This window comes from Crocuta crocuta, unplaced genomic scaffold (assembly GCF_008692635.1).
Source record: "Crocuta crocuta isolate KB4526 unplaced genomic scaffold, BGI_CrCroc_1.0 scaffold433, whole genome shotgun sequence".
Lineage (NCBI taxonomy): Eukaryota > Metazoa > Chordata > Mammalia > Carnivora > Hyaenidae > Crocuta > Crocuta crocuta.
This window is the reverse complement of record NW_027530001.1, coordinates 1288022-1313839: the sequence shown is the minus strand read 5'-3', so window position 1 is coordinate 1313839 and position 25818 is coordinate 1288022. Positions and strand designations below refer to the sequence as shown.

Sequence of the window (25818 nt, the reverse complement as noted above, 5' to 3'; positions counted from 1 at the left end):
TTCCCACAATAAAATGTGATTAGTGCAGAGCTTTTCATTTCCTCTGGTTTTGCTCATATTGCCATATGTACAATGAATAACACAGGACACCACACAGAGACCCGAGACCCTGGACCTATGATCAATGGAAAAAAGGAGTGGAAGGTGACATCAGGCTGTGATACCCTGACTGACTGGGTTGTCAGAGGAGAAATGTGGTATCTCAGTGCTGAATAATCAGATCTCTGAACAAGCTTCTCCTCAATTCTGCTTAGCAGATGCCAGGCATTCCCTTGAGACTGTTTTCACAACACTTTCTGCCAAATACATACACAGATAATATTCTCAACCCCTGAAGGGTTAACAAATAGAGAAGCAGAAGGGGAAAGGTTTTTAAGCAGAAATGTTGTCCCAGACTAGGCAAAGATCAGATATTCTCATGAGGTTTTATATAGATATATAGATATAGATATATAGATATAGATATAGATATATAGATATATATTTATGTATATATTACCTCCATAGTATGTATGTGTATACATATGTTATGTATTTGTTTATTTCTAACAAATAAGGTTAGAATGACTTCTCATTGCTTTGTTGTGGTTGGTGTCACAAGAAGATGAATTTTGGATTCATACTGGTATTCAAAGGAAATCAATATTCATACCTTTAAAAATTAATTGTGGAAGTACAGGAATGAAGTTTAGAGTCTCTTTCAGTTTATATATCAGATGCAAAGATTTCTGCCCATTCCAGAAAAGCAGCCTCAAAAACATCATAATACAATCGCTTTGCCTTGTACATAGAAGGGATTCCATGAGATAAGTTATATTATTGTCACAGCTCTGCACATCCTCCTTTATAAGAGAAGTATGCAACCTCACGCATACTTACCTGTCTTCAATGAAAGGACTCTACATCCCACCCCATTAACTTTAAGCTTGGCCATTCGCTTCACCTTAATCAGTGGAATTCCAGTTCCTACCAGAAGCAGAAGAGGCATTGCACGTTTCCACCAGTCTCCTGTTCTTGGCCTGTGCTACTACTAGAGAGCAGCATATGTCAGATAGGGGTTGTTCCTTTAGCCTGACTGTCAGAATGAGAAGGCATGTGGAGACTCATAGTCCACACAGAGAAGAAAACCTGAAGCCAATCCATGGCCTAGAGTAGAGTCTAACAAGAGATAAATGTCATTATTGTAACATATTGAAATTTGATGTTGTTTGTTACTGCAGCAAAAACTGATTAATGCACTCGATACCATTGCAGAAACATAAAAAGAAAAACAAGCTGAATTAGAAAGGAAAGCTGAATTGGAACAGCCTCTTTTGCTTAGCTACTCAATTGCCAGCAATCCAAACTCCCCTTTAAAAACATTCCAAGCAAAACAAAGCCAGCTGTGCCTGAGTTTTTGAATATAATGTAAATGGGGTAGCACATTGTGAAGTAATATGGTAAGTGATCAAAAAATACTTAAAGTGGGTTCCATCAATCTAACATTTAGCAAAGACATAACTGGGAAAATTAGCAATCTAAAAGTCAGGAATCCTAGTTTTGAAGTCAAGGATACCTCTGAGTCAATTGACAGGCACCAGCATTGTATGATTTAGGACACACATGTGCATACACACATGCACACACACACAGAGAGCTAGACTGATCAAAAACATCTTCCTTACTTCTCTGTCATGGTCCCAAAATGTCAACAATGATAAACTGCAGCCTGCCCAAGAAGTGTAAATCAAAATGTGATTGATCTAGAAGCTGTACTCTGTGAGACCCTGCTGATCACTGAAGAAATTGAAGATGTTCAGTCAGGGGAAGACAAAACTCCAAGAGTTATGTTAGTTGCCTTCAAAAACATGAAGACTTTTCCTGTAAGGAGGTTAACCCTAATCTGCATAGATACAGAGAGCAAAACTGAGGATAACGGGAGAAAGCTACCAGGACACAGATCTCAATTCCATTTACTAGGATGTTCTGTTAGGATGGAGCAGACCCTGGGACTCAGATACTCTGTACCTGACCACCCAGCATCAAGTTATAGTGATGGACAGACAAGCACATCCATAGTCAGGATGCAAAGATAGAGCCATAACTGGCAAGCTTGGAAGGAATAGAAGAGCAACAGAAGCAAGTACCTCAGCAGAAAATCCACCATCAAAGACTGGCCGAGTGAGCCACAGTAAGTGACAGGCATAGAGTCAGAAGTGGAGACTGTAAGTGAACCCATCATGTCCTAGGCACTTCATAGTGTATGTACATCTTGGGGAGAAAAGTCAAGGGCATAAAAGAATGAGAGCAGGTGTAACAGCCAAAAGGCCCAAGAAAACCTGCTAAGAAGCCCATTTCAAGACATAAGAAAGGAGGAAGCCATTCTCTTCAACCACAAGAAAGATAAGAACAAATCCCTTGGAGGAAAAATATGAAGACATAGTCTGCATCCAGAAGGTATCCAAGGGAGTTTCTGCAGAGAAAAGCCCTGGGTGAGGACTGGACAGCCAGCCAAGGGTCTTCTGAGAACTGCCTAGGGAGGTGGAGGTAGTGGGATGGGGTGTCAACAGTAGAGGACAAAAAGCCCTGGTCAGGGAGCAGGGTGATGTGAGCTAGTGTTCCCATGGCACCACGAGTGTGCCAGGCACTGTGCTAAAAGCTTCGCACATATTAACTCCTTTGACCCTCACCACAACCCTGTGGGCTAGGTACCGTTATTATCCCATTTTACAGATGGCAAAACTGAAGCACAGAAAGGCTTCATCTAAGGTCACTTAGCTAGTAAGGGCAGAGCCAGAATTCGAACCCAGAGATCTCTACTACTGAATTATGTACTTTTAAAATTTTCTTTTCTTTTTATTTTAGAGAGAGAAAGAGAGAGAGAGAGCACGTGAGCAGAGGGGAAGAGCAGAAGGAGAGAGAGGAAGGGAGGGAGAGAATCTTAAGCAGGCTCCATGCTCAGCTCGAAGCCCCATGCGGGACTCAATCCCATAACCCTGAGATCATGACTTGAGCCAAAATCAAAAGTCAGATGCCCAATTGACTAAGCTGCCTGGGTGCCCCCTGAATTATGTTCTTTCTTTAATGTTTGTTTGTTTGTTTGTTTGTTGGTTTGTTTGTTTGTTTATTTTGAGAGAGAGAGAGAGAGAGCGAGCAAGCGAGCAGTGAAAGGGCAGACAGAGATGGAGAGAAAGAATCCGATGCAGGCTGTATGCTCGGCACAGAGCCCAGTACAGGGCTCCATCCCACCATCGTGAGATAGATCATGACCTGAGTCAAAACCAAGAGTCAGAAGCTCAACAACTGAGCCACCCAGGTGCCCCTGAATTATGCTCTTAACCAGGTGACAGAAGCTTGGCCAAGAGGAGGAGAAATGGCAGACTGGTGGGGAAGAGGGGTAGTGCAGGATCCCGAGACGTGGGACAGAGGAGGGCCTCAGAAGACTCTTCCAGATCCTGATGTCACCAAGCAGGGCTCCTTTTGCTCTAACTGTAACCTCATTTTACCAAGGGACATCGATTAAAAGAATTCTGTAGCATCCATAACTGTCCAACTCCATGAAGGGGCTGCTCCGATCAGCCATGTTCCCCACTGCTCCAGACATTCCAGCAAAGGCTGGACCCATATTTCTAGGGGATGTTGTGGAGGGGTTTTTGTAACCCATTGGTGTATTTGCAAAATCAAGCTGGGATGATTTTTGGCTGTTTACTGTTTTGTTAGCCGTCATTTCCTTCCTCTCCTCACCTCCAAAGGCACGCTCCAACCTAATTCGATAATCCTACCTATTCAGTGAACTTCTAAGCCATGATTATTTTCATCCTGACATAAACCTGCTTTTACCATCATTATTCTTGGAGTCCATTGAACCCTCAGCCACGCCGGCAAGCCCCAAAATGATGACTCTCTCCTCCCAGAGGCCCTGTAAGCCTTTCTTAGTTATAGCTGTGAAGTATTTTGAGAAACTTGAATTAAAGTGCTAGGGAAAGCACAACACACATTTATTGCTCATCTTGGAAAGACAACAGCAACGAGCTTCCAAAACTATCTTTGATTAACATAATCTAAGGGTAATGAATATGGATATTGTCAATCGTCACTTGGAAGCATGTTTTCTCGTACATTTTGTTCTCTCCAGTAAATTTCCAACCAAGAAAGAAAATGCCCCAAGTTCCTGTTTGTATCAATAAAGCAAATGCTCAGAGGAATTACGCAGAGGGAATAGAGCAAGGAAGGAATGCTCACCACCCTCAACCTTTGTTCCAGTGGGTTCTCTATGTTTTCACCACTCTTCTAATGATCTATGAAATAAAAGCCCTCACCTCCCTAATAAGCCTGGTTACTTCTCAGTGTTTCTGACAGTTTCTGATGAAGGCTGACCAGAACTAGCGTCCCAGGGGGCATCTCTATACAACACAGTATCCGTGGTCCCTCTTGCTAAAGACAGATGCCAAGAGGCCCTGCTTCCTGCCCAAAAAGAGAAATAGAAAGCACCTGTCAGATTGTGGCCCCCTGTGGGAAATGACAATGTATTAGTCAGGGTCCTCCAGAGAAATGGAACTAAGAAGAAATATACAGGTACATATGAGGGGATTTATGACAGGAATTGGGTCCCTTGTTATGGAGGCCAAGAAGACCCACAGTCTGCTATCTTCAAGCTGGAGACCGAGAAAAGCCGGTGGTGTGATTCAGTCTGAGGCTGAAGGCCTGAGAATGAGGGTGGGGGGCCAATAGTGGAAAGCCCAGTCTGCATCTAAAAGCTCAAGGACCTGGAGCACCAATGTCCAAGAACAGAAGATAGATGTCAGCTCCAGCAAAGACTGTGAATTTACCCTTCCTCTGCCTGTCTGTTCTATTCCGGCCCTCACCAGATCAGAAGATGCCCACCCACAGCAAGGAAGAGGCTCTTATTCAGTCTCCAGATTCAAATGCTAATCTCTTCCAGAAACACCCTCACAGACACCGCCAGAAATAATATGTCACCAGCTATCTGGGCATCCCTTTGCCCAGTCAGGTTGACACAAAATTAATCATCGCAGAAACTATCTGGGTGTCCACACCCAAGCTTTAGTCTTCCGTGGTGGCACAGAGCAGTGGACCCAGCTGTGCCTTGCCAGCACTACCTGGGAAGTCTTAAAGAATCCCTATATCTAGGCCACACCTCAGACCGATTAAATTGGAATTTCTGGGGTGGGAGCCAGGCAGCAGGGTTTCTGGAAGAACCCTGAGCAATTCCAGCATGCAGCCAAGATGGAGAACTGTTGCAAAGCGATCAGGAGATCAGAAAACCCTTTTACCATCCCTCAAGAAGCCAACATTAAGGCCACCTGCATTTACCACTGCCCTGCCCTGCCATGGGGCTACTCTCTTCATTTCTAACATGAGGGACCTAGGAGCCTCTCCCCAGCCCTTTTGACGGTTTGTCCCCAGCTCTCCATGTCCCCTGTCCTCATGCACAGGCCCTGACACAGGCTGCTGTGGAACTGCACTGCTGATGGTTCTCTGTTTGCTAGTCTATCTCCTCAGCAGTGGGGCCACACCTCCCACAACTTTTCATTCCATCCTGGAGCTAACTTATCATTACGACGTGATTCTTCAGTTAACTGCACAGCAACTATAATGAGCTTGTAAAAACATAAATACTGGGGCACTGGGTGGCTCAGTTGATTAAACGTCCAGCTTCAGCTCAGGTCATGATCTGGTGTTTCATGAGTTCAAGCCCCGCATGGGGCTCTGTGCTGACAGCTCAGAGCCTGGAGCCTGCTTCAGATTCTGTGTCTCCCTCTCTCTCTCTGTGCCTCCCCAACTCTCTCTCTCAAAAATAAATAAATATTTTAAAACTATACCACTCACCTGAATAAAACCCTCCAGTGACTTCTCACTGTGCTTACAGTAAACCCCAGCCCTCTTCTGGCTTGCAAACCCTGTGCAGGCTGCCCCTGCCCACCTCAGGCAGGAGGGTGGGGAGTAAGGACATGAACTCTGCAAGCAAGCATCACAGGGCCAAGTCCTGGTGCCACAGGCTCCTCCCCTCTGAAGAAGTTACTGCACCTCTCTGGACCTCATCTCTAAAGGCAGATATGTTGTGAGGATTATGTTAGCTGCTGGCACACGGTCTAACAGGGCCCTGGAATCCTCCTCCTCACTCTGTCCCAGCTTCACTTAGTCCCGGGAACTGGCCACACCTGCTTTCCCCCTGGGAGCGCTGTGCAGGAATGATTTCCGGACACCTGGTGTGACTGGCTCTCTGCATCACCCAAGAACCAATGCCATGGCTACACAGAGCCTCTCTCAGCCCTTCGGCAGCGTGTTTTGTGTCCTTCATGAGCCGTGGTAGTGTGCTAAGCTGCTATAACAAAGCACCACAAACGAGGTGTCTAATGCTTATTTTTGAGAGAGACAGACAGAACATGGGGCAAGGAGGGGCAGAGAGAGAGAGAGAAATCTGAAGCAGGCTCCAGGCTGTCACCAGAGAGCCCAATGTGGGGCTCGAACTCATGAATCGTGAGCATAACCTGAGCCACAGGGGGACACTTAACCAACTGAGCCACCCAGGTGCCCCCAAACTAGGTGTCTTAAAAACAGAAACATATTGACTCCCAGTTCTGGAAGCTGGAAGCCTGCGATAAAGGGGCAGCACGGTTGGTTACTTCCGTGAGGAGGATGCACATTCCGTGGCTTTCTCCCAGCTTCTTGTGGTTTGCCAGCAAATCCTTGGGTTCCTTTGCTTTTTTTTAGACGCACCACTCTGGCCTCTGCTTTCATCTTCACACCTCATTCTCTTTGTGTCCAAATTTCCTCTTTCTACAAGGACACCAGTCACAGTAGATTAAGTGCTCACCCTATTCCAGATGACCTCATCTTAACTGAGCACATCTATAACAACTATTTCCAAATATGGGTGCATTCTGAGGCTCTTGGGGTTAAGGCTTCAACATACAGATTTTGGGGAAACACAAGTCAGCACATAAAATATCTATTCCTCATCCCTCTCTGGAATGATCAGGTTTTATTTGTCGTCCTGTGTGTCACATTATATTCTTTCTTCACTGAACATCATTGTTTATGTTGTCTGAATTTTCTGCAATAGAATAATACTGAAAATAATAAAAGATAGGCTTTTCAGAAAAGAAGCAAAAGCAAAGCTTATTTTGCATTGTGATTTATGAGTTCATCACTTCCCATACTAGATTGGAAGGTCGGTGGGAGAAGAAACCTTGTCTTTGTACCCACCTCCCAGCCTAAGACAGTGCCTGGCACATAACAAATGCTTGGTACATGCTAACCGAGTTGAAATTAAATAGATACGGACATTGAGTTCCCACAAGAGCTCAAGTGAAGCAATTGTTCTTGCAGTCTTGCTGGCATATACGTGACACGTTTTCTCATAAATCTCGAAATCTTTAAAAAAGAAAAAATAACTGCTGACATTCTAGGCTTTGAAAAGACTCTACCATATACAATGGTACTATCCAAATGTAGTGATATTTAAGGTATTGTCTAGAATTAAAGCATGGCATGAAGCAACATTGTCAAATCTGGGAGGAAATTAAACCAGGAGATCCATCACCCAACCCCTGTGAACCAAACTGCCACATTTTGCCTGACTCTTCTAATTAGGTTGTGTTTGCAAAGCCTTTAGAAGCAGACAAGTGTTACATTAAGTGCTAAGCAGTATTAATTAATCATATTGGTAGATTATATGGGCTCATACTTCTCATAAACGTAAATGTCCTAGGCTCGGCAGCATAGCACTTGGAAGCAATGTTCAGCTATGCTCTAGAAGTTCTTTATGTAATTGTATAAAGTTCCTGGCTTCCGAAGAAAGTAGTTTCAAATCATCTCTGTATTCTCATTTGTCAAAACTTTGGAAATTGTCTAATATAATAGTTCTCAGCTCTATCAGGCCCAGTGCCTCTTTTCTGTAATAAAAATTTCTTATACCTCTCTAATATCCTGAAGGAAAATGCATGAAAACCCTGCCTATATATAACATATTTCGGTATGTAAACACTGTGGCAAGCACACCTTGGACTGTCAGATGTTTTCCCCATATGAAGAATCATTGTCAGGATGCCAGTTCCAAATGGCAGGCTGTTACAGGCATGCATGCGAGACGCAGTACCATGGGTGGTGCTGGAAGGTGGCCTTGAGCTTCTAAAGCAGTGAAGAATTCATTTTTGGTTCCAAACTAAAAAAATTACAATCATCCTTCCATTTACTCTATAGTTGCATTCCTGGAAAAGTCAATGTACTTGTATTTTAAAACCATCCCTGAAAACCCCCATATGTTGATATAAAGAGAATTAAGTTCGGGGTGTCTTGGTGGCTCAGTCAGTTGAGCATCTGACTTCAGCTCAGGTCACGATCTCCCAGTTCTTGAGTTCCGGCCCCACATCAGGCTCACACTTGCTGCTCTCAGCGCTGAGTCTGCTTCCACCATCTGTCCTCTCTCTCTGCCTCTCCCCTGCTTGTACTGTCTCAAAAAATAAATAAAAAGGTTTTTTAAAATTAGGTTTTAGGGTTAGATCCTCATACCCAGAATTTTCACCTACAAGAATGTCTGTGAGATCATTGAAAATCGGATGACACCATCCCACCCAGTTAGCATCACTGGGGTTCAGCCACCAAATGCAAGGAACACTTTCCCTTTCTCAATCTTCGAGAGCAAAAAAATGCTCAAAACATTTTCTTTTCATGTGAGAGCAAAGTTCCAAAAGAACTCCACAGGGTGGGACTGTCCCTCTTAAAAGTCATACATCTAACTTTATATCCTTATATTTTTAAAAACTGAGGATGTTGTGTACCCAGCGATATGTCCCAAAATCACAGACCAAGTCTTGACAGAGTCAGGTAAGAAGCACTTAAGAATTTGGACAAGTGAGCATTTTCCATGTGGCAGGCATTGTCTTAAGCTCTGTTTAAAGATTAATCTAATCTTCACATCAACACTAGGCAGGAGGCTTTAGTATCTCCATTATACAGTTGAAAGGGAAGCACAGAGAAGTGAGGTAACTTATCCAAGGCCCTACAGCAGTAAGTAGCAGAGCCCTGACTCGGACCATCTTCCTCAGAATGACTTGGGGACACAGTGCAAATGACAGACTGTTATTTAGGCCTGGAGGAGATACAAAAGGGGAAATGCACCCCTCCTGCATTATGAGTATACAACACAGACCAGTTCAACCAGTTCAGTATATTGACCTCCAACCATGCCTCCAAATGATGATTTGCTCCTGCTTGGTCTCATCTTCTCCTTTCTTGTGTTTTTCCTGCAGACATTCATGCCCAGGAGAAGACTGCTTTGGGTCCCTCTGGACCTTTCCTAAAAAGAAGATCCCTATTCACTAGATGAGTTCCAGAAGCATCCACTAAGGCTTCCATAGCTCTCTTCCATCAGCTGACCTTCGCCGTAACCCCCTCATACAAGATGAGTGGTTTCCTTGCCTCCCTGGACCCACGGCGGGTGCAGTGGGGGGCTGCCTGGTATGCCATGCATTCCAGGATCCTGCGCACCAAACCAGTGGAGTCCATGCTGGAGGGAACCGGGGCTACCACGACCCACGGCACCAAGCTAGCCAAGGTGCTCACCACCGTGGACCTCATCTCCCTTGGTGTTGGCAGCTGTGTGGGCACAGGGATGTACGTGGTGTCTGGTCTGGTGGCCAAGGAAATGGCAGGACCTGGTGTCATTGTGTCCTTCATCATTGCAGCCGTTGCGTCCATATTATCAGGTAAGTGCCTCAGTATAGTGGGAGGTCTGCAGAAAGTGCACTTGCCAGTCTGTTACTGCTCATCCCGCTCTTCTAGAATATTCAATGGTGACATGCGTGAAGTGTCACCAAAGGGGTCATCAGACTCTTTTTTACCTTGACTGCCAGGGAGTTCAAGGCTCAATTGTAGTAGCTTCCTTTTTCTTTGACTTTTCTATACAAATAATTATTCTGGTGCCCAGCTTCCTCCCAACTTCTCTCTCCTTGTCAGGTCCTAATGGCTCCACTTTTACTATAACTCTCCCTTTCAGTGGAAGATAGGTCAATCCCTTGGTGGAGACGTGGATATAGCTAGGATTATAAATAATGCATAAAGGATAGGCAGAGTAGCAAAATGACAAGTCACTAAATCTGATATGATTGGGATTTGATGAGCCAAAAACTGGCATTGTGACCCCCCAAGCAGGAGGAGAGCAAGCTAGGAAACGTAAAGCCATCATGGGAATCACAAGGCACCATCTGCCACAAGCACTTCAACAGATTGTATTCTACAGAGGTGGTTCAACGAGCACTACCTCTTCCCTTGAGAAAGGATCATAGAACTCATTTTTAAAATAAGGTGCCAGGAATTACATACTGATAATTTGTGAGATGGCTCTTCTCTTTTCCTTTTCCTCTGCTCTCACTGTCTCTTGAGCTGTGGTCCACAGTATCTTCCCAGGTAAACAGAGAACTTGAAAAAGAAGGAAACAGAACACTTCCTGCTTCCTGATCACCATACTGTGAAAGCCCGAGGCTTTGCTGGGTTTTTGGTGTGCGTGGGTCAACTCACATCCAGGCAGGGAATGTCATGGTCTCTTCCAAAGCTTCAGAAGCAAGAATGCTAGGGTACATCAGGATTTCTGTGTACAAATGCACACCATCACAAGAAAAGTTCTACATTCATATTGTATATCCAGACTAAATAGCCCTCATCCACAGGATCTGTATGGACCAGGAACACACAACCAGAAAGTGCACCAGTTTATATCTGACATCTTGTTAACTTAATGATGGAAATGTTTCCAGACTGATTTTATTTCTCTCCAGTCATGGCTTACTTCCCTGTTGATTTTACAATGATCGCTTTTCCTGAAGTTATTCTCTAATATGCATGAATCGCCTAATAATTGAGGTTCCTTCAGAAAAGAGAATTTTTTTTCGTATAGATGAAAATAAATTATTCACATGGATGAACTTTGCAGATACTTCAAATGCTATTAACCTGATTGCAATCATTTTCAAATGTATTTGGCCAAGAGATTTTTTGGAGGAGGGTGCCAGATTCTTATTCACCATTAAATTTAGAGATCTAGAAGTGTTTGCATACAGACCAAAATAGCAATAGTGGGACAAAAGGCAGACATATAACCAGGGCTCCCACCGAAGGCACAGGGCACATGGCTAAGAGTCCTACCTAGTTAATGCACACTGCCCTTTCTCCTCCTGATCCATCTTTTTAGGGCCCATCCCCCAAACCACAATGATTCCTGCAAACAAATCACCCACATCTTATTCTTCACAGCGCTACATTACATTTAGAAACCAGCACAAGGTTCAGCTGCATCCTGGAAAACTGCCCGCCTGCCAAGGTGCTCATGATGCTATATAACCCAGACTTTTCTGCTACTCATATGCAGGAGACGCGGCCAGCACTGTGCTGGAGCCAGCTTGCCCCCGGCTGCCAAGGTCACTAACTGTGCATTCTTCTCCCCACCTTTGCATTCAGCAAGGCCATGTTGTTAACCTGGAATTGGCTACGCAGGAGTATTTACACCACAAAAATTGGCAAATGCTCCAGATAAAGTTTGTTTGTTTAGGTTGGTTGTTTTCAGAGAGTCTGTTGCTAAACACTTCCCAGCACACCACCGGCCCAATCCACTGAAGGCCGTGGAACTGCCCAGTAACTGGTGCCTTCATCGCTGCACCAGGCACCAAAAGAAACCCTGCTTCTCCCCCAGTGACAGAACCCCCCTCCCCACATATGGCTGCATCCAAAAGACCTCTACACTTTGTGACTGGGGCCAGTCAGAATTCTCCTACAGCCCCCAGCTAGAGCCCGGGCCAAAATAACTTGTGCCAAAGTTAGTCTTTTTATAACAGAAGTCTTCAACCAGGCCTCTCATTCTGTGATCCTTTGTCACTAAACTCAAGGATGTCCCCCTCTGCTGTCTTCTTTCCACTCCTGTATCATCATCCTTGTATTTCATCTCCCTTGACCAAAATTGCCACCACTTCTCTGCATCACGATAATCAAACTCCCTTCTACCTCTTTAACACATGCTCCTCCCTCCTTCTGACCTTAACCAAAACCTGGCTCAACTCTGAGGACACCACTGAAAGCATTGAGAAAGTGCACGAGAAGGATAGACGTGTGACCAAAGAGCGAGATGGTTGATGGTGAGATTTCAGAAGTGGTACAGTAATCAGCGATGTTAAGATTAGACTTGGAACCCAGCTCCCCCACTAACTGGCCGCGGGACCTTGTGCAAGTTCCATAACTCCTCTGAGCCTCATTTTCTCCACTTTGAAAGTGGTCATCATGATATCCCCTTCAGAGTTGCTGTAAAGATTAGTGACACCAGTGAGAGCCGGCTACAGTGTCTGGTACACAGCACTCAAGACATCGTTCTTCTCACTGTGTGTCAAATCCTGTATCCTGAGCATGCCACACATTATCACATTTGAGAGGCAGCATACCTCTTCAAGGTAGGTTTTATTACTTTTACATACTAGAAAGATGAAATTTAAATAACAGAACCTAGATTCAAATTTGTTACACCAACAATATCTTTCAACACTGACTACAAATTTAAATCACCTGGGGAACTTATTTTTTCAAATCATGGTTTGGCAGAGAAAGGTTATGATTACATGCAGCAAAATGTATCCTTTTAAGTATACAACTCTGAGTTTGACCAACACATATAATTGTGTAACCTCCACCACAATCAAGATACAGAAGCATCCCATCATCCCCAAATAATTCCTTCATATTACCTCTTTGCAATGCTCCTCCCCTCCACCCCCAACCCCCGGCAACCACTAATCTGTTTTCTGTCCCTATCTTTTGCCTTTTCCAAGATGTCATATAAATGGAATCATTCAGTAAGTAACATTTTGAGTTCGTTTTCTGTCACTTAGTATGACACATTTAAGATTTATTCAGATTGTATGTATCAGTGGGTCATTCCATTTTATTTTTGAGTAGTATCTCATTGCATGGATATACTGTAGTTTATTTGTCCATTTACTAGTTGAATGTTGACTTGGGTGGTTTCCAGTTGGGGCCATTATAAATATTTGTACACAGGCTTTTGTGTGAACACAAGTTGTCAGTTCACTTGAGTAAATACCTAGGGGTGGAAGTGTCAGATTGTGTGGGAGGTGTAGGTTTAACTTTATAATAAATGGCTCAACTCTTTTCCAAAGGGATTGTTCTAGTTTTCTTTTCTTCCAGCCATACCTTTGAATTCCAGTTCCTCCATTCCTGGCCAGCTCTCAGAATTGTCAGGTGTTGCTTTGTGCTGTTGCTCCATTTGTTTGCCATCTTAAACGGTGTATAATAAATCTCAGTGTGGTTTTCATTTGCACTTCCCTAACTGCTAATATTTTGCACACGTTTGAATGTGCTTATTCGCCATCTATTTTCTTTGGTGAAGTGTTCAAATCGTTTTCCCATTCTTTTAATTGGGCTCTTCATTTTCTTATTACTAACTTAAAATTTTTTCTAATATATTCTAGATACAAGTCCTTTATCAGATACATGATTTTGTGAATATTTTCTCCCAGTTTGTGGCTCATCTTTTAGCTTTCTCTTAATTTCTGTTTATCTCTTTATTAAAATGTCCAGGCTCCACCCCTAGAGATTCTCATTCAGGTGGACTGGGGTAGAACCTGGGGAATGGCATTTTTTTACAAGCCTCAGAGGATTCAAATGTGCAGCCAGAGTTAAGAATTAGTTAATTGTCATAGGGGCCAAAACTCAACTTCTGCTGCTATATGTTAAGATACAAGTTGGGGCGCCTGAGTGGCTCATTCGGTTAAGCATCCAACTACGGCTCAGGTCATGAACTTGCAGTTTGTGAATTCAAGCCCTGTATCAGGCTCTGTGCTGGACAGCTCAGAGCCTGGAACCTCCTTCAGATTCTGTGTCTCCCTCTCTCTCAGTTCCTTCCTGTCTCTCTCTCTCAAAAATAAATAAACATTAAAAAAATTTAAAAAGACATAAGTTATTTGGCCAGCAGATTCTTAAGCGATTTTCATGGCCCTATGGCATCATCGCGTGTGGCATACAAACCAGCTTATAACATGAAGCAAATCTGACTAAGAGAAAGCCACTTCCTCTACAATTTCACAAGACCCATAGTTACAATAACCTCCAAGGTCTTCCTGCCAGTCATGCCCCAAGACCATAACCGCCCACAGCCGTATCACAGGTGGATGGAGTCTTATCAGAGGAAGCAGCTTGTGCTGTAACCTTTACCCTTAGTCCATTGGGTCTTATCTACTCTTTAACAGTTCAGCAGGCCCCATGCCCATACCAGACCTATAAAACCCTTTGAATACACCAGATTAAATCAACCAGATAGAAGGAGAAATAGTTTTTCTTTATGATTCCCACCTACAACCTTATTGAGAGACTCAGGGATGGATGGCTTACACAGGTTCTCTAATTTGGCTGATGTAGGAGGAAATACAAAACAAAGCCACCATGCCAGTGACATCTGGCCACTCGAAGTCCTAAGAGCCTCCTATCAACTGAGTAAGGATGCCTGCTTTGGCTTTTCTTCCTAAGTTTATTTCCAGTTCTCTTTTAATATTATTAAAATTGAACCTTAAATAGAATGTAGATCTGAATGACTCCTAAGCTCATGTGGAGCCTACAATAACCCTTCAGGCTCATATCTCAACTGGTTTGGGTAGGGATTAAGTGCCAGTGTGCATATACCACATCAGTCCCCAGTCTGATGTACTATGCCAGTAATTTTTACCATCTACTCCTAAGAAGTAGTTGACAAAAATCCAGTAAGACATGGTTTAGTACAATGTATTGTGTACTCACCATCTACCAGTTCTGGGGAAGTACCAAAAACAAATAAGCAGTTGTTTCTACTCTAAAGGACCCATTGTTTATTGATGGAGATGAACGCTCAATCTGATCAGTAGCTATGGCAATAATAGTAGTTATAATAGAAATAATAACAGCATGAGTGCCTGGGTGGCTTAGTCATTTGAGTGTCCGACTTTGACTCAGGTCATAATCTCGCAGTTTGTGAATTTGAGCCCCACATCAGGCTCTGTGCTGACAGCTCAGAGCCTGGAGCCTGCTTCGGATTCTGTGTGTGTGTCTCTCTCTCTCTGCTCCTCCCCTGCTCAGGCTCTGTCTCTCTCTCTCTCTCTCTCAAAATTAAATAAACATTAAAAAATATTTTTAAAAAAGAAAAGAAATACTAGCAGCAGCAGCTCCCATTTATTGAGCACTTACTATATACCAAAAGAGTTCTAAGTTCTTAACACATTATTTTACTTAACCCTCACATCAACTCTATGTGATAAGTTGTGTCATTATCCTCATATTGCAGATAAGAAAACAGAGCCTTGTGAAAAGTTCGGTAGCTTGCTTAAGGCACCTGATTAAGAGATGACAGAGCAAGGAATAGAGTGAAAGCAGCCTGACTCCAGAGCCCACATCTTAATCACCTTGCTAATCAGCTACTTCATTAGTAGATTAGTCCCAGAAGCCATCACATTCAAAAGAAAACTAAAAATGAGACAATTTCACTTCTTTCCTGTGTAGAAGGAATCTAGGGGAAAGCTGCTCTTGCAGCTCTGCAGTCATGGGGACTCAGGCCCCTTCATCTTTGGCTGTACCAATAAGGATGCTTGCCTTCTATCTCAAGAGGACTTCAAGACCCAAGATGGCTGCTAGGGCCCCAGTTGGTATATGTGAGTTCCAGAGGTCAGAAAGGAGAACAGACAGTTGAGGCAGGCCATCTCCCATATTTCTGTCCCCCCACCCACTTTTTAAAAATTTTTAATGTTTATTTATTTTTGAGACAGAGAGTGTGTGTGTGTGAGCAAGGGAGGCACAGAAGGAGAGGCAGACACAGAATCCGAAGCAGGCTCCAGGCTCTGAGCTGTCAGCTCAGAGACCGACAAAGGGCTCAAACCCACAAACCGTGGGATCATGACCTAAGCCAAAGTCAGACGCTTAACGGACTGAGCCACCCAGGCGCTCCTCTGTTCCCCTTATAAGAAACTTTTTCATAAATCCTTCTCTATAACTTACATTGGCTGAAACTTGGACACTTGGCCACAACAAGTAAGGCTGAGAGGTGTAGTCTTCTGACTGGGTATATTGCCAACCCCAGTTCTACGGGCTGTGTTCTACGGGGAAGAAAAGGAAAATTGGCTCTTACTGCCACATCTATAGTGGATACATAACCTCTAAGCCCTCCAGCTTGTTGAGGTCAAGTTGTTCTGAAATATCTAAGTAAAATTGGTCCTAACTCCCAGTAATGTACAGCTGGAAAGCCTAGACTCCCCCTCAATAAACCTAGGGAGTTGCANGTCATTTCTTCTCGGAGTTTCTTTGGAGGAGAGCTCTTTCGTTTCGTCATTTTAGTTAGCTTTCCGGCTCTTGTTGGTTTTAAAGACCTGTTATGCTCTCTGTATCTATGAGCGCTGCTATATCCAAGAAGACTCTTTGACTGTCCAGGGCCTATCCTTTCAGAGAGTGTTTTTTGAATGCTATCTCTTGGTCTCTCTTGTTGGGACCTTGGTTATTTTATTTTCCTATTCGTAGTGATATTTTGGACTCTCCACCTTGTGTACTCTGGCTTGCTTCTTGAGGTAGCCTTAGAAAGCTTTCTCAGTGGAATCTGCATCCTTTCTCTCCTAATCTCTTGGGTTTGGTACGGTTTCCTATGGCTTCAGATCTTTTCTGTGTGATGCCTGGGCATAAGTGCAGGTACGGAGCTCCCTACTTCTCCGCCATCTTGCCCCTCCCCCAAGGCTTACTTTTTTCTAGTTCTGCCAACTCTGAATCTCTGCTCCCATGGAGTTTCTGTCCCCATTCTGCATTTCATTTGCTTCTGCCCATTTTCTTTACCTCATCATGCAACCAGACGCCACCTTAATCCCTCCTCTCCCCAAGTTTCAGCAAGGCAGTTGTGTGTGCGGTGTACTTTATAGAAAGTTTGGGCCAGAGATGGAAGCGATAATGCAGTCCATCCCAGCAGACAGGAAACCTCGAATTGAATACAGGACTCTAATTCTCCCTGCCTTTAAAGAAGTTCACCAACTCTCTCTTCTTATTGGGTCCAGCCTCCAGCAACATGGATGGGCAGCCTTTCTCCTTCAACCTCACCTTTTTTTCCCTTGCTGCTCCCTGTGGAGCCCTAAAACTCCGGTCCATATCTTGTCCAGAGCCGTATACTATCTCTCTGTCTCCCTACAAGTTCATTCCCGCCATTCTCCAAAGACTATTGTCACCTAACCAAAATGGCCCATTACGATAATTTCTTAAGCAAAGTGGGGTCTTAGGGAAGGGACCTGGGGGCCAAGCAGGAAGGTTAGAGATCACTGTTTTGGCAGAGAAGTTGAGCAACGTGACCAAATCTGTAATGTAGTAACACAGTGGGGAGAGGGGAGAGGTGAAGAAACTGGCCATGCTGTTGTACAAAACAGGCAAGAGACTATGAGTGGCGATCAGAAGGAAGCTTCAGATGGAGAGGATGTGGGCATGGGTGGGCAAGGGAGGATGTGGGAGAGGGATAAATGTTCTCTGTAGCTGAGAAAAGATGTAACAAATGAGAGTGTTTTTGAAATAATGGCACTAGAATAATGGATTTACAACACGGTTCTGGCGACAACGTGAAGTAGAAGCAGAAAATCCGAGGAAAGGGGACCCCTGCAGAATGCCACCAGGGGCAGTGAACGAATGAGCGTGTGCAGAACACCGCGGGCGAGGCTCCCATACAGCACCTCCTTCCCATCCTCATGGACACAGTGGAGAGAAGAGTGACTTATCTCTTCCCTCAGCTGGAGGAGCCAGACAGTCAGAAGTTAAAGTCACTTCCTGAGAGGCAGGCAGACATTTAGTGGCAGGGCCAGAACTCCAGCCTCAGCCTATAGGACTCCAGAACTCATAGTCTTCCATTTCAGCAAGCGCCTCTGAGATCCCTGAAGCCAACCATCTAAAATGCAATACTGGGGACATCTGGATGGCTCAGGCGGTTAAGCATCTGACTTCAGCTCAGGTCATGATCTCACAGCTTGTGAGTTTGAGCCCCATGGGCTCTGTGCTGACAACTCCGAGCCTGACACCTGCTTCAGAGTCTGTGTCTCCCTCTCTCTCTCTGTCCCTCCTCTGCTCATGCGCTCTCCTCTCTCTCCCTCTCTCTCTCTCTTTCAAAAAAATTTTTAAGGGCAATACCGGCCAACACGCTGAGTAGCACTTTTCTTGGCATTCCTAGTTTATGGTTTAGCGCTAGGGTTTATCATTTTTATTTCCTGCCAACCATCTCCATTCACCCTTTGGCATCTTCTACTCCATCATTAGGTAAGAGTGTGGGAATGGAATCCCTGGGAAAGTGGTAAGGGGTGCAGAGCTCCGTCAAGCAGGTGCCTTCCCCACCCTCTGGACTGGACCTTTGCCAGGCTTCAGCAGAATATTCTCATCCCAGTATTCATCTCAGGTTGGATTTTCATGACCAAGGAAGATTCTAAAGATTCAGAATCTATCTAGATATCTGCTCAGTTCCCTTGTCTTGTTTTTCAGAACAAACCATTTTCCCCTCCTCAAATTGAAGCCAGACCAGAGAGGTGAACACAGGAGGGTGGGTCCTTTTGCATCGCTGGTTGTTGTCAGTGATCTAGGATCACTCATTCATTTCACAAGCTCATCTATGCGTTTGCCCAAACACACCTGAGCTCTGCTCTAAGCCACTCTGGTGGGGGACAGATAGAAACACTGAAAGGATAGAGAAGAAATGCAAAGATGAACAGATGCCTGCCAGGCTTCAAGCTTCTGGAAAATATTGTCCAAACACACAGCTCTATGTCAAAATCTTCATAATGATAGCAGCTCCCTGATGTTTGTAAAGTCTCTAAGACACAGCTTAGTAAGCACGTGATACATGTTAGTAATTATTATTATTACTATGATTTTTGTTGTTATTAATCAAATACTGTGCCCCAGGCATTGTGCATATATTACCTCATTTAATACTCTCAATCTCCCTATTGGTTAACTATTAGTGTCCCTATTTTATAGCTAATCACAACAGCTAAAGCACTGGGGACCTAATGTGCCTGGCATTAGCTGCACACAGCCATGTAATCCTCCCACAAAATCCTACAAAATAAGTGACATTGTGTAGTTATTCTGCAGATGATAAAACTGAGGCTCAGAGAGGTATGGTGACTTATACAGGCCCATAAGGCCGTCAGTGACAAAAGCTGAATCTAAAGTTGATTCTGCCTGGCTCCACAGACTATTACCCTAAACTGCTTCATGCAGACCCACCTCCCCAAATTTAAAAATCCACCAAAAAAGGTGAATCAAGGAAACTCTCACTCTTACTGAGGTTTCAAAAGAGCCCGTAGCTCACTCTGTTCTATTGATTAGTTGAGCACTTTTCTAGATCATAACTTCCGTAACCCAGGTCATGAAAATGCCTTTCTAAGTTCAACACCTCTGTGTCACCTGTCAGCAGTGAGAAGGGTGTTGTGAAGTTCATGCAACTCTTCTATACAGAGCTGGATTGACAGTCTTGTAGGAAGGATGTCACTTACCAGTTCAGAGAAGGTGAGCATATTTTGATAAAAAGTTACAAGGCTCTCAAGTTACTGATTCTGAAATGAGCTTCCTCCAGCAAACCAAGGAGAACTGGGCTTCTTTCACATCCTGTGCAGCACCTGGAAGAGTGGACAGTGCGGACCAAGAGCCACTAGCATGGCCAGCAGGGACTGGTCACCACTCTGGGCTCAGCATGGCTGCTGGGCTGCAGAACGCAGGGAAGAACACGGACACAAAGCATTCGACCTCCATGCGAAGAAACAAGACAGGCCCGCATGAAATCATCATGAGCCCTGCAAGAGACCACAGGGCCCAGAACAGAAGTCGGGACATCCGTGTCCTTGTTCTAGCTCTGTTTCTCACCGGCTCAGGTCGCTTAGGCAAGTCGTTCACCTCTTGACTTCAGTTCCTTCCTCTGCAAAATGAACAGCTCAGATTAGATTGGCTGTGTGAGGACAGCAAAAGAACCAGGGAGGGGAAAGATCTGTAAAGAAAGGCACAGTGTCTCGACTTTCCACACACACTTTCCAACCCCAAGGATCAGCCAGGTGCCAGATGCAATTAGCCCCTGGAATTGATATCTCTCACTTCAAGCCACTTAACAACTGTGTGACTTAGGAAATGTACCTAACCTAGATCTTCCCAAAAGGTTGCCCACAGTTACAGGTGGGGCACAGTCTTGAGTCCTCAGCCCTTAGCACAGCTGGCACATGGCAGAGACCCCAGGCTGTCACCTGTACCTGTGAGCAGCCTCGTCCCTGTGCATACTGACCTCCTTCTCACGTCTGCACAGTAGCCCATTTAGATCTTAGACGTGTCATCTCTAATAGAAATAATAGTAGATTCTACTTGTGAAGATTGTGTATGTAAAGTGCTTAGTGGAGCTGGTACAGGTAGTAAATGCTCAGTAACATTTGCTCAGATTATTACTACTGTCCATACCATTCACCAGATCTCCACCCTAACCAGGCTAGGTTTGTTCTTAGTGCAAATGAGCACCCATCTTTCGGATTCTGAAGCCCCTTGGTGCACACTCAGCCAAAGACCCAGCAGCCTGCCTCCTACTCCCTCTTTCTCCAGATGAATCTTCCACAAAGAGCTTTCTTTCGCATCTGAAGGTATTTTCCCAAGAGGAATTCTCCTGGCTAGCAGGAAAACCCCCTTCCAAAAGGTTGTGCTCCAAAACACACCCATAGGCTGTACCTCAGAAAACAAGAAAATGGATACATTTAACTACAAATTGTGGTAAGTGCAGTAAGGAAATTAAACAAGGTCCGTGACAAAGTACTCTTTCTGAACAAAAGGTATCGAACTCCGCCACTGAACTAGGTGCTAGAACTAAGGCATGACCCAGTGAGATAACAAACATAGCAAACGTGCAGGAAGAGGGCCTTGCCCTCCTACGCTCCCAACGACCCCTGACAAAGTCAACTTGGTGCACAGCGGCTCAGAAGTTCTGTGCATGCCAGGCACTGGCTCCGCGCACTCAGTGCCCCTCCTCACATTGCTAGGTCTCCTAAATCCCTAGTCACTGGCCCTGCTCTGCCCTCCCTGCATATTAGTCCTGTTTGGCAAAAGTGGAGATGGCACCCCTCTTCTTCTTCTTCTTTTTTTTCATTTAAAAATGTTTTCACATTTAAAAATGTATATATTTTTTAATTTTTACTTTTATTACTTTTTTCTTAAATAGTTTATTGTCAGGTTGGTTTCCATATAACACCCAATGCTCACCCCAACAAGTGCCCTCCTCCATGCCCATCACTCCCCTTCCCCTCTCCCTCACCCCCATCAGTCATCAGTTTGTTCTCAGCATTCAAGAGTCTCTCATGGCTTGCCTCCCTTACCCCAACTATTTTTCCCCTTCTTCTCCCCCATGGTCCTCCATTAAGTTCCTCCTAATCCTCCTATACGTGCAAACATATGGTATCTGTCCTTCTCTGCCTGACTTATTTCGCTCAGCATAACACCCTCATGTTCCATCCATGTTGCTACACATGGCCAGATTTCATTGTTTCTCATTGCCATGTAGTATTCCATGGTATAGATAAACCACATCTTCTTGATCCATTCGTCTGTTGATGGACACTTAGGCTCTTTCCATGTTTTGGCTATTGTTGAGAGTGCTGCTATGAACATTGGGGTCCATGTGTCCCTATGCATCAGCACTCCTGTATCCCTTGGGTAAATTCCTAGCAGTGCTATTGCTGGGTCATAGGGGAGTTCTATTGTTAATTTTTTGAGGAACCTCCACACTGTTTTCCAGAGGGGCTGCACCAGTTTACATTCCCACCAACAATGTAGGAGGGTCACCCCTCTTCTTAAATGAAAGGTGTCTCATGTCCCTGGGAAGGTCCTCTACAGAGAACAGATCCAGGCCCATGAGAGATTCAGAGTGTCTTATGCTCCCGGGCATCTGCTGACAACGCAGCCCAACCTGGGGGAACCTGGTCCCGCCTGCTGTCAGGGCTCCAGGGTGCTCCCTTGGCACTCAGCTTTGCCCCCCACCCACTAAATCCTCAGGGTGGGGAGTGATGGCCTGGTCCCCTCACAGAGCTTTTTATGTCAGCCATCCTTTTTAGTGCCATTGTCATCTGCTCTGGAAATGGGGGCACTGCCTACTTTCGGGGAGTGGTGAGCCAAGAAATACCTGGGTGCATGAGAATTGCTGGCTGTCACTTCACCCCTGTTCTCTCCTTTCTGCACAAAGCCCTTCTAGCCCAGTTATCAGAGTCATCTGAATGAGGGGTCAAGGCCTCACGAAGAAAGGTTGAGCAAGGAAACAGGAAATTTCTCTCCACTCTCACAATGTCTAACTGGACTTGCAGAAGAGAACATATGCTTCCAGATTAAAGGCTTAAAATCTGAGAAGGAACTTTTTCAGGTTCTGATTTAGAAGTGAATGGGGGAGGGGGGGAACCAAAACATCCATCTAGAAGTGAATTGGGCACACGTAGGGCTTGGTCTAGACTCCAGATGATTTCTGATATCCCTGCCAACAATGACTCTCTAAAACCATCAGCCAACTATCCTTGCTTCCAACTTCTTCTATCCCATCCCCCAGGCATCAGCTCCTGCAGAAATGCTCAGGAGGCTACTGCTGAGAAAGTCCGTGTGATTCCCTGTCCTCCTCGGTAACAATCGCCACTGCTCCCACCGCGGGAGTGCCCCCCACACTCCAGAACACGTGTTCCTTTGCGGACCCACAGCAACCGCACAGCAGGGAGCACCATCACCGCTGTCCAGATGGGGAAACTAATGCCCAGTGACTTACTCAAGGCCACAGTTAGTAATAACTTTAGTTGCCATTTATTAAACACTTACTGTGTGTCGGGTACAAGGGAAATGATCTGTGTGCATTATCTCATTTAGCTGTCAAAACCACTCTCTAGATGCTGTGTGGCTCCTGTGATACTCACTCCTACTCCTAAAGCAGAGACAGGCTGCTGATGGTGACCTCGGCATTCGCTTATGGCTTACCTGGGCGTCAGATGAAAAACTGTGTACAATGGGCCTGGCACTTTGTAGATGCCAAAATGCAGCTGTCTTTCTCTTTTGTAACATCCTTTTCCCTGCAAGGTTGCCTTTGACATTACCCTGAGGGGCAGAGAAAAGGGTTGTTCCAGTCCACCTACCACCTCAGGATTGAAGAGGGGTCAGAGGACGGACTCAGGGAACAGCTAAATCTTCATCACCATTTGACAAAGCAACAAAATAAACTAGCGCACACTAATGATGATAATTAACAATAGCATGGCCACACAATAGAATACTCTAACTCATCATGCTATGGAAACTGTACCTCTGGCAACCTTTACCGTATTTTCACAGAAGGAGTCTAGAGAAGAGAGTACACAGAGAGTCTGTTCACATTTAATCAGTGAATTATGACACTTCCCGACCTGCCTCAGCGGTCACTTCTCCGACTATGAGAACGGCTTCTTTCCTTCCTGGGTAGGTGTTGATGCATTGGTGCTCTGGTTTAGGGAACCTGTGTGCCCTCGGTTCCCTAACCCAACTTTAATTGGAGCCCTGGCAGGCTCAGTAACGAATAGTGTCACACACGCCCTGATGGAAGATGCTACCCACCCTCTGAACACAGGCTCCTACTGTCCACCTAGGGCCCCGTTTCGGCAGAAAAATGACAAGTCTTAGACGCAAAGGAACGGGCATTCCCAGACAAACTGCTTTTCTTCCAGATGCATTTGTTAGAACTGCCTGGGCTTCCCTGACAAGTGACGGAGAGACCAAGGTTCCTCAAGTAGATGAGATAGGAGCAGGGAGGTGAGGGGAAGAGACAGCCTGATGGATTTCTCCTGGGAAAAGAAACGTACAGTTTTCTAGGCTAATGAAGGGCATGGGAAAGAGGATATGGGTGAAGGGATCACAGGGTCCCACCTGCCAGGGGGCTGAAGAGACAGATGTTTCTGAGAATCCCGCAGCTGGCTTCTCAAGGGGAACTGCAATGACGGCGATACTTCCTTGCCCGCCCTGTGGAATCCGGCGTCGCAAAGGGGACTAATGTTTCCGCGAGAATTCACACTCTACTTCGCTCTGAGGTCCCGTGATTTCTCGCGATAGCCCGCTCCCAGTCCACGTTTGTGCAGTGCCCTCACCTGCAGCAATACGGTCGTGTCTTAGCCCTGCTGTGAATTTATAAACAGAACAAAGATGTCTTAAGAAAACCAAGAAAACGAAAAGGAAATGAGTGACAACCATCTCAGCAAAAATGCCGTCTTTGGTGAGGACTTGTTCGGGCCTAATTGGAGCGGGGCACCGGTTCCGTCCAGTGGCTGATTCCAGACTGTCTGGGAGAGAGCAGATGACTGGCGCTCAGGGGGAACTGACTTCATGAATGAGAATCACTGAGAGACGCACGTTCAAAATAACGACTCAGGCTTGATATCTGTGACCTAGGGCTGGTCACCCAAGACAGCCTGATTGACCACTCGCGATGTTACTGACCTCAGAGGCCTGAATGAAGCTGCCGCGTTGGCAAACGGTTTTCTTGAAGACTCCGCCCCTCCTTCTCATATCTCCTGATACCTCTCTCCCTAGAGAAAGTCCTTCTGGCTGTCCAAAGACTTTATTTCAGAATTCAGCTTTGCAGTTCTTTAAAGCAGCTCATGCATTTCTGTCCACCCCCTGCAACTAATATCTCCTTTCTTATTTTATTATAATTTGTTGGTCTTCTTGTCTGTCTTCTCCACTAGACTATAAGACCCACAACAAAGGAACTGTATTCTTCCTATTCACCTTTAAATCTCTAAAATCTAACATAGAGGCATAGAAATAGAACCTTATAAATGCTGTGGATGAATGAATGAGCTGGAAAGCTCCTGGAATGGCGTATCGGTAGGCTTCGGTTCTAGCCACGGCTCTATCACTAATTGAAGGTGTAGCGTCAGGCCTGGGGCTCAGCTGCATCAACCATCAAGGGAGCAGCCCCGATGAGCAGCTGACATCTGTCCCCATACTGTGCTCAGTACGGCCGGTGAGTCCACAGAGGAGGGTTGGCGCTTTAGGGAGGTATGGGATGAGGGGGGTCCTGAGCAGACCAGCCTCAGGTCTCCCACCCCCTCCTTAAACAAAGCCACCTTGCTTTTACTTATTTATGTATGGGACTCTCAAATACCACTTGTGTGCGAAGAGGTTTTTACAACCAAGACAAAGCTTTAAAACAATAGAAGCAGATGAGTGGACAGTTTTGTTCAGCTAGATTCCCCCGGTCTATTAAAAAGGTCCCACTCCTTCAATCCCTTGATCCCCAGTTAACTTCTACAGACTCATCCTCCTCAATTCACAAAGCAGCCCGCATGTGTCATTCCAGCTACTCCCTTCCACCTGCTTGAGATCACACTTTTCCATTTCATTCTGCCTGGAAAAGCCCAGTTCACCCTTCAGTATGAAGCTCAGAAGCCTCCCCTTCATCCCTACTTTGCCAGAAACCAAGGACTGTGTCCTCTAAGACACTCGCCCTACTGGGCTTCCAGCGCACCTCATAAATACTGTATAGTACTAAATACTGGCTGTATGGGTTCATCTGTTTATTAAACTCTTTCCTGATTGGAATATAGATTCTTCAAGATTAGAAGATCTATGTCTCTGGTATTCACTTTAGTGCCTGACACAGTAGGCACTTAACAATGTGTATCACTTAAAAGAAAGAAATTAGGAAGTCAGAAGTTATTGTAGGAAATTGATAAGTTAGTTGATAAATAGGTTAAGGAAATAGTCAATAAGTTAAACTACATGTTAATGGAAAAAACTATCTTTATCTGAGTAACT

General features: G+C 44.9%; 1 protein-coding gene across 1 annotated transcript in view; it reads left to right on the top strand.

The window, feature by feature from the left end:
* The first annotated feature begins 9406 nt into the window (after window positions 1-9406).
* SLC7A14 (solute carrier family 7 member 14) overlaps window positions 9407-25818 on the top strand; it is a 50281-nt gene continuing 33869 nt past the window's right edge. Inside the window, exon 1 of the mRNA XM_077763627.1 lies at window positions 9407-9710. Within this exon, the coding sequence (XP_077619753.1) occupies window positions 9407-9710 (304 nt within the window). The remainder of the gene's footprint in view (window positions 9711-25818) is intronic.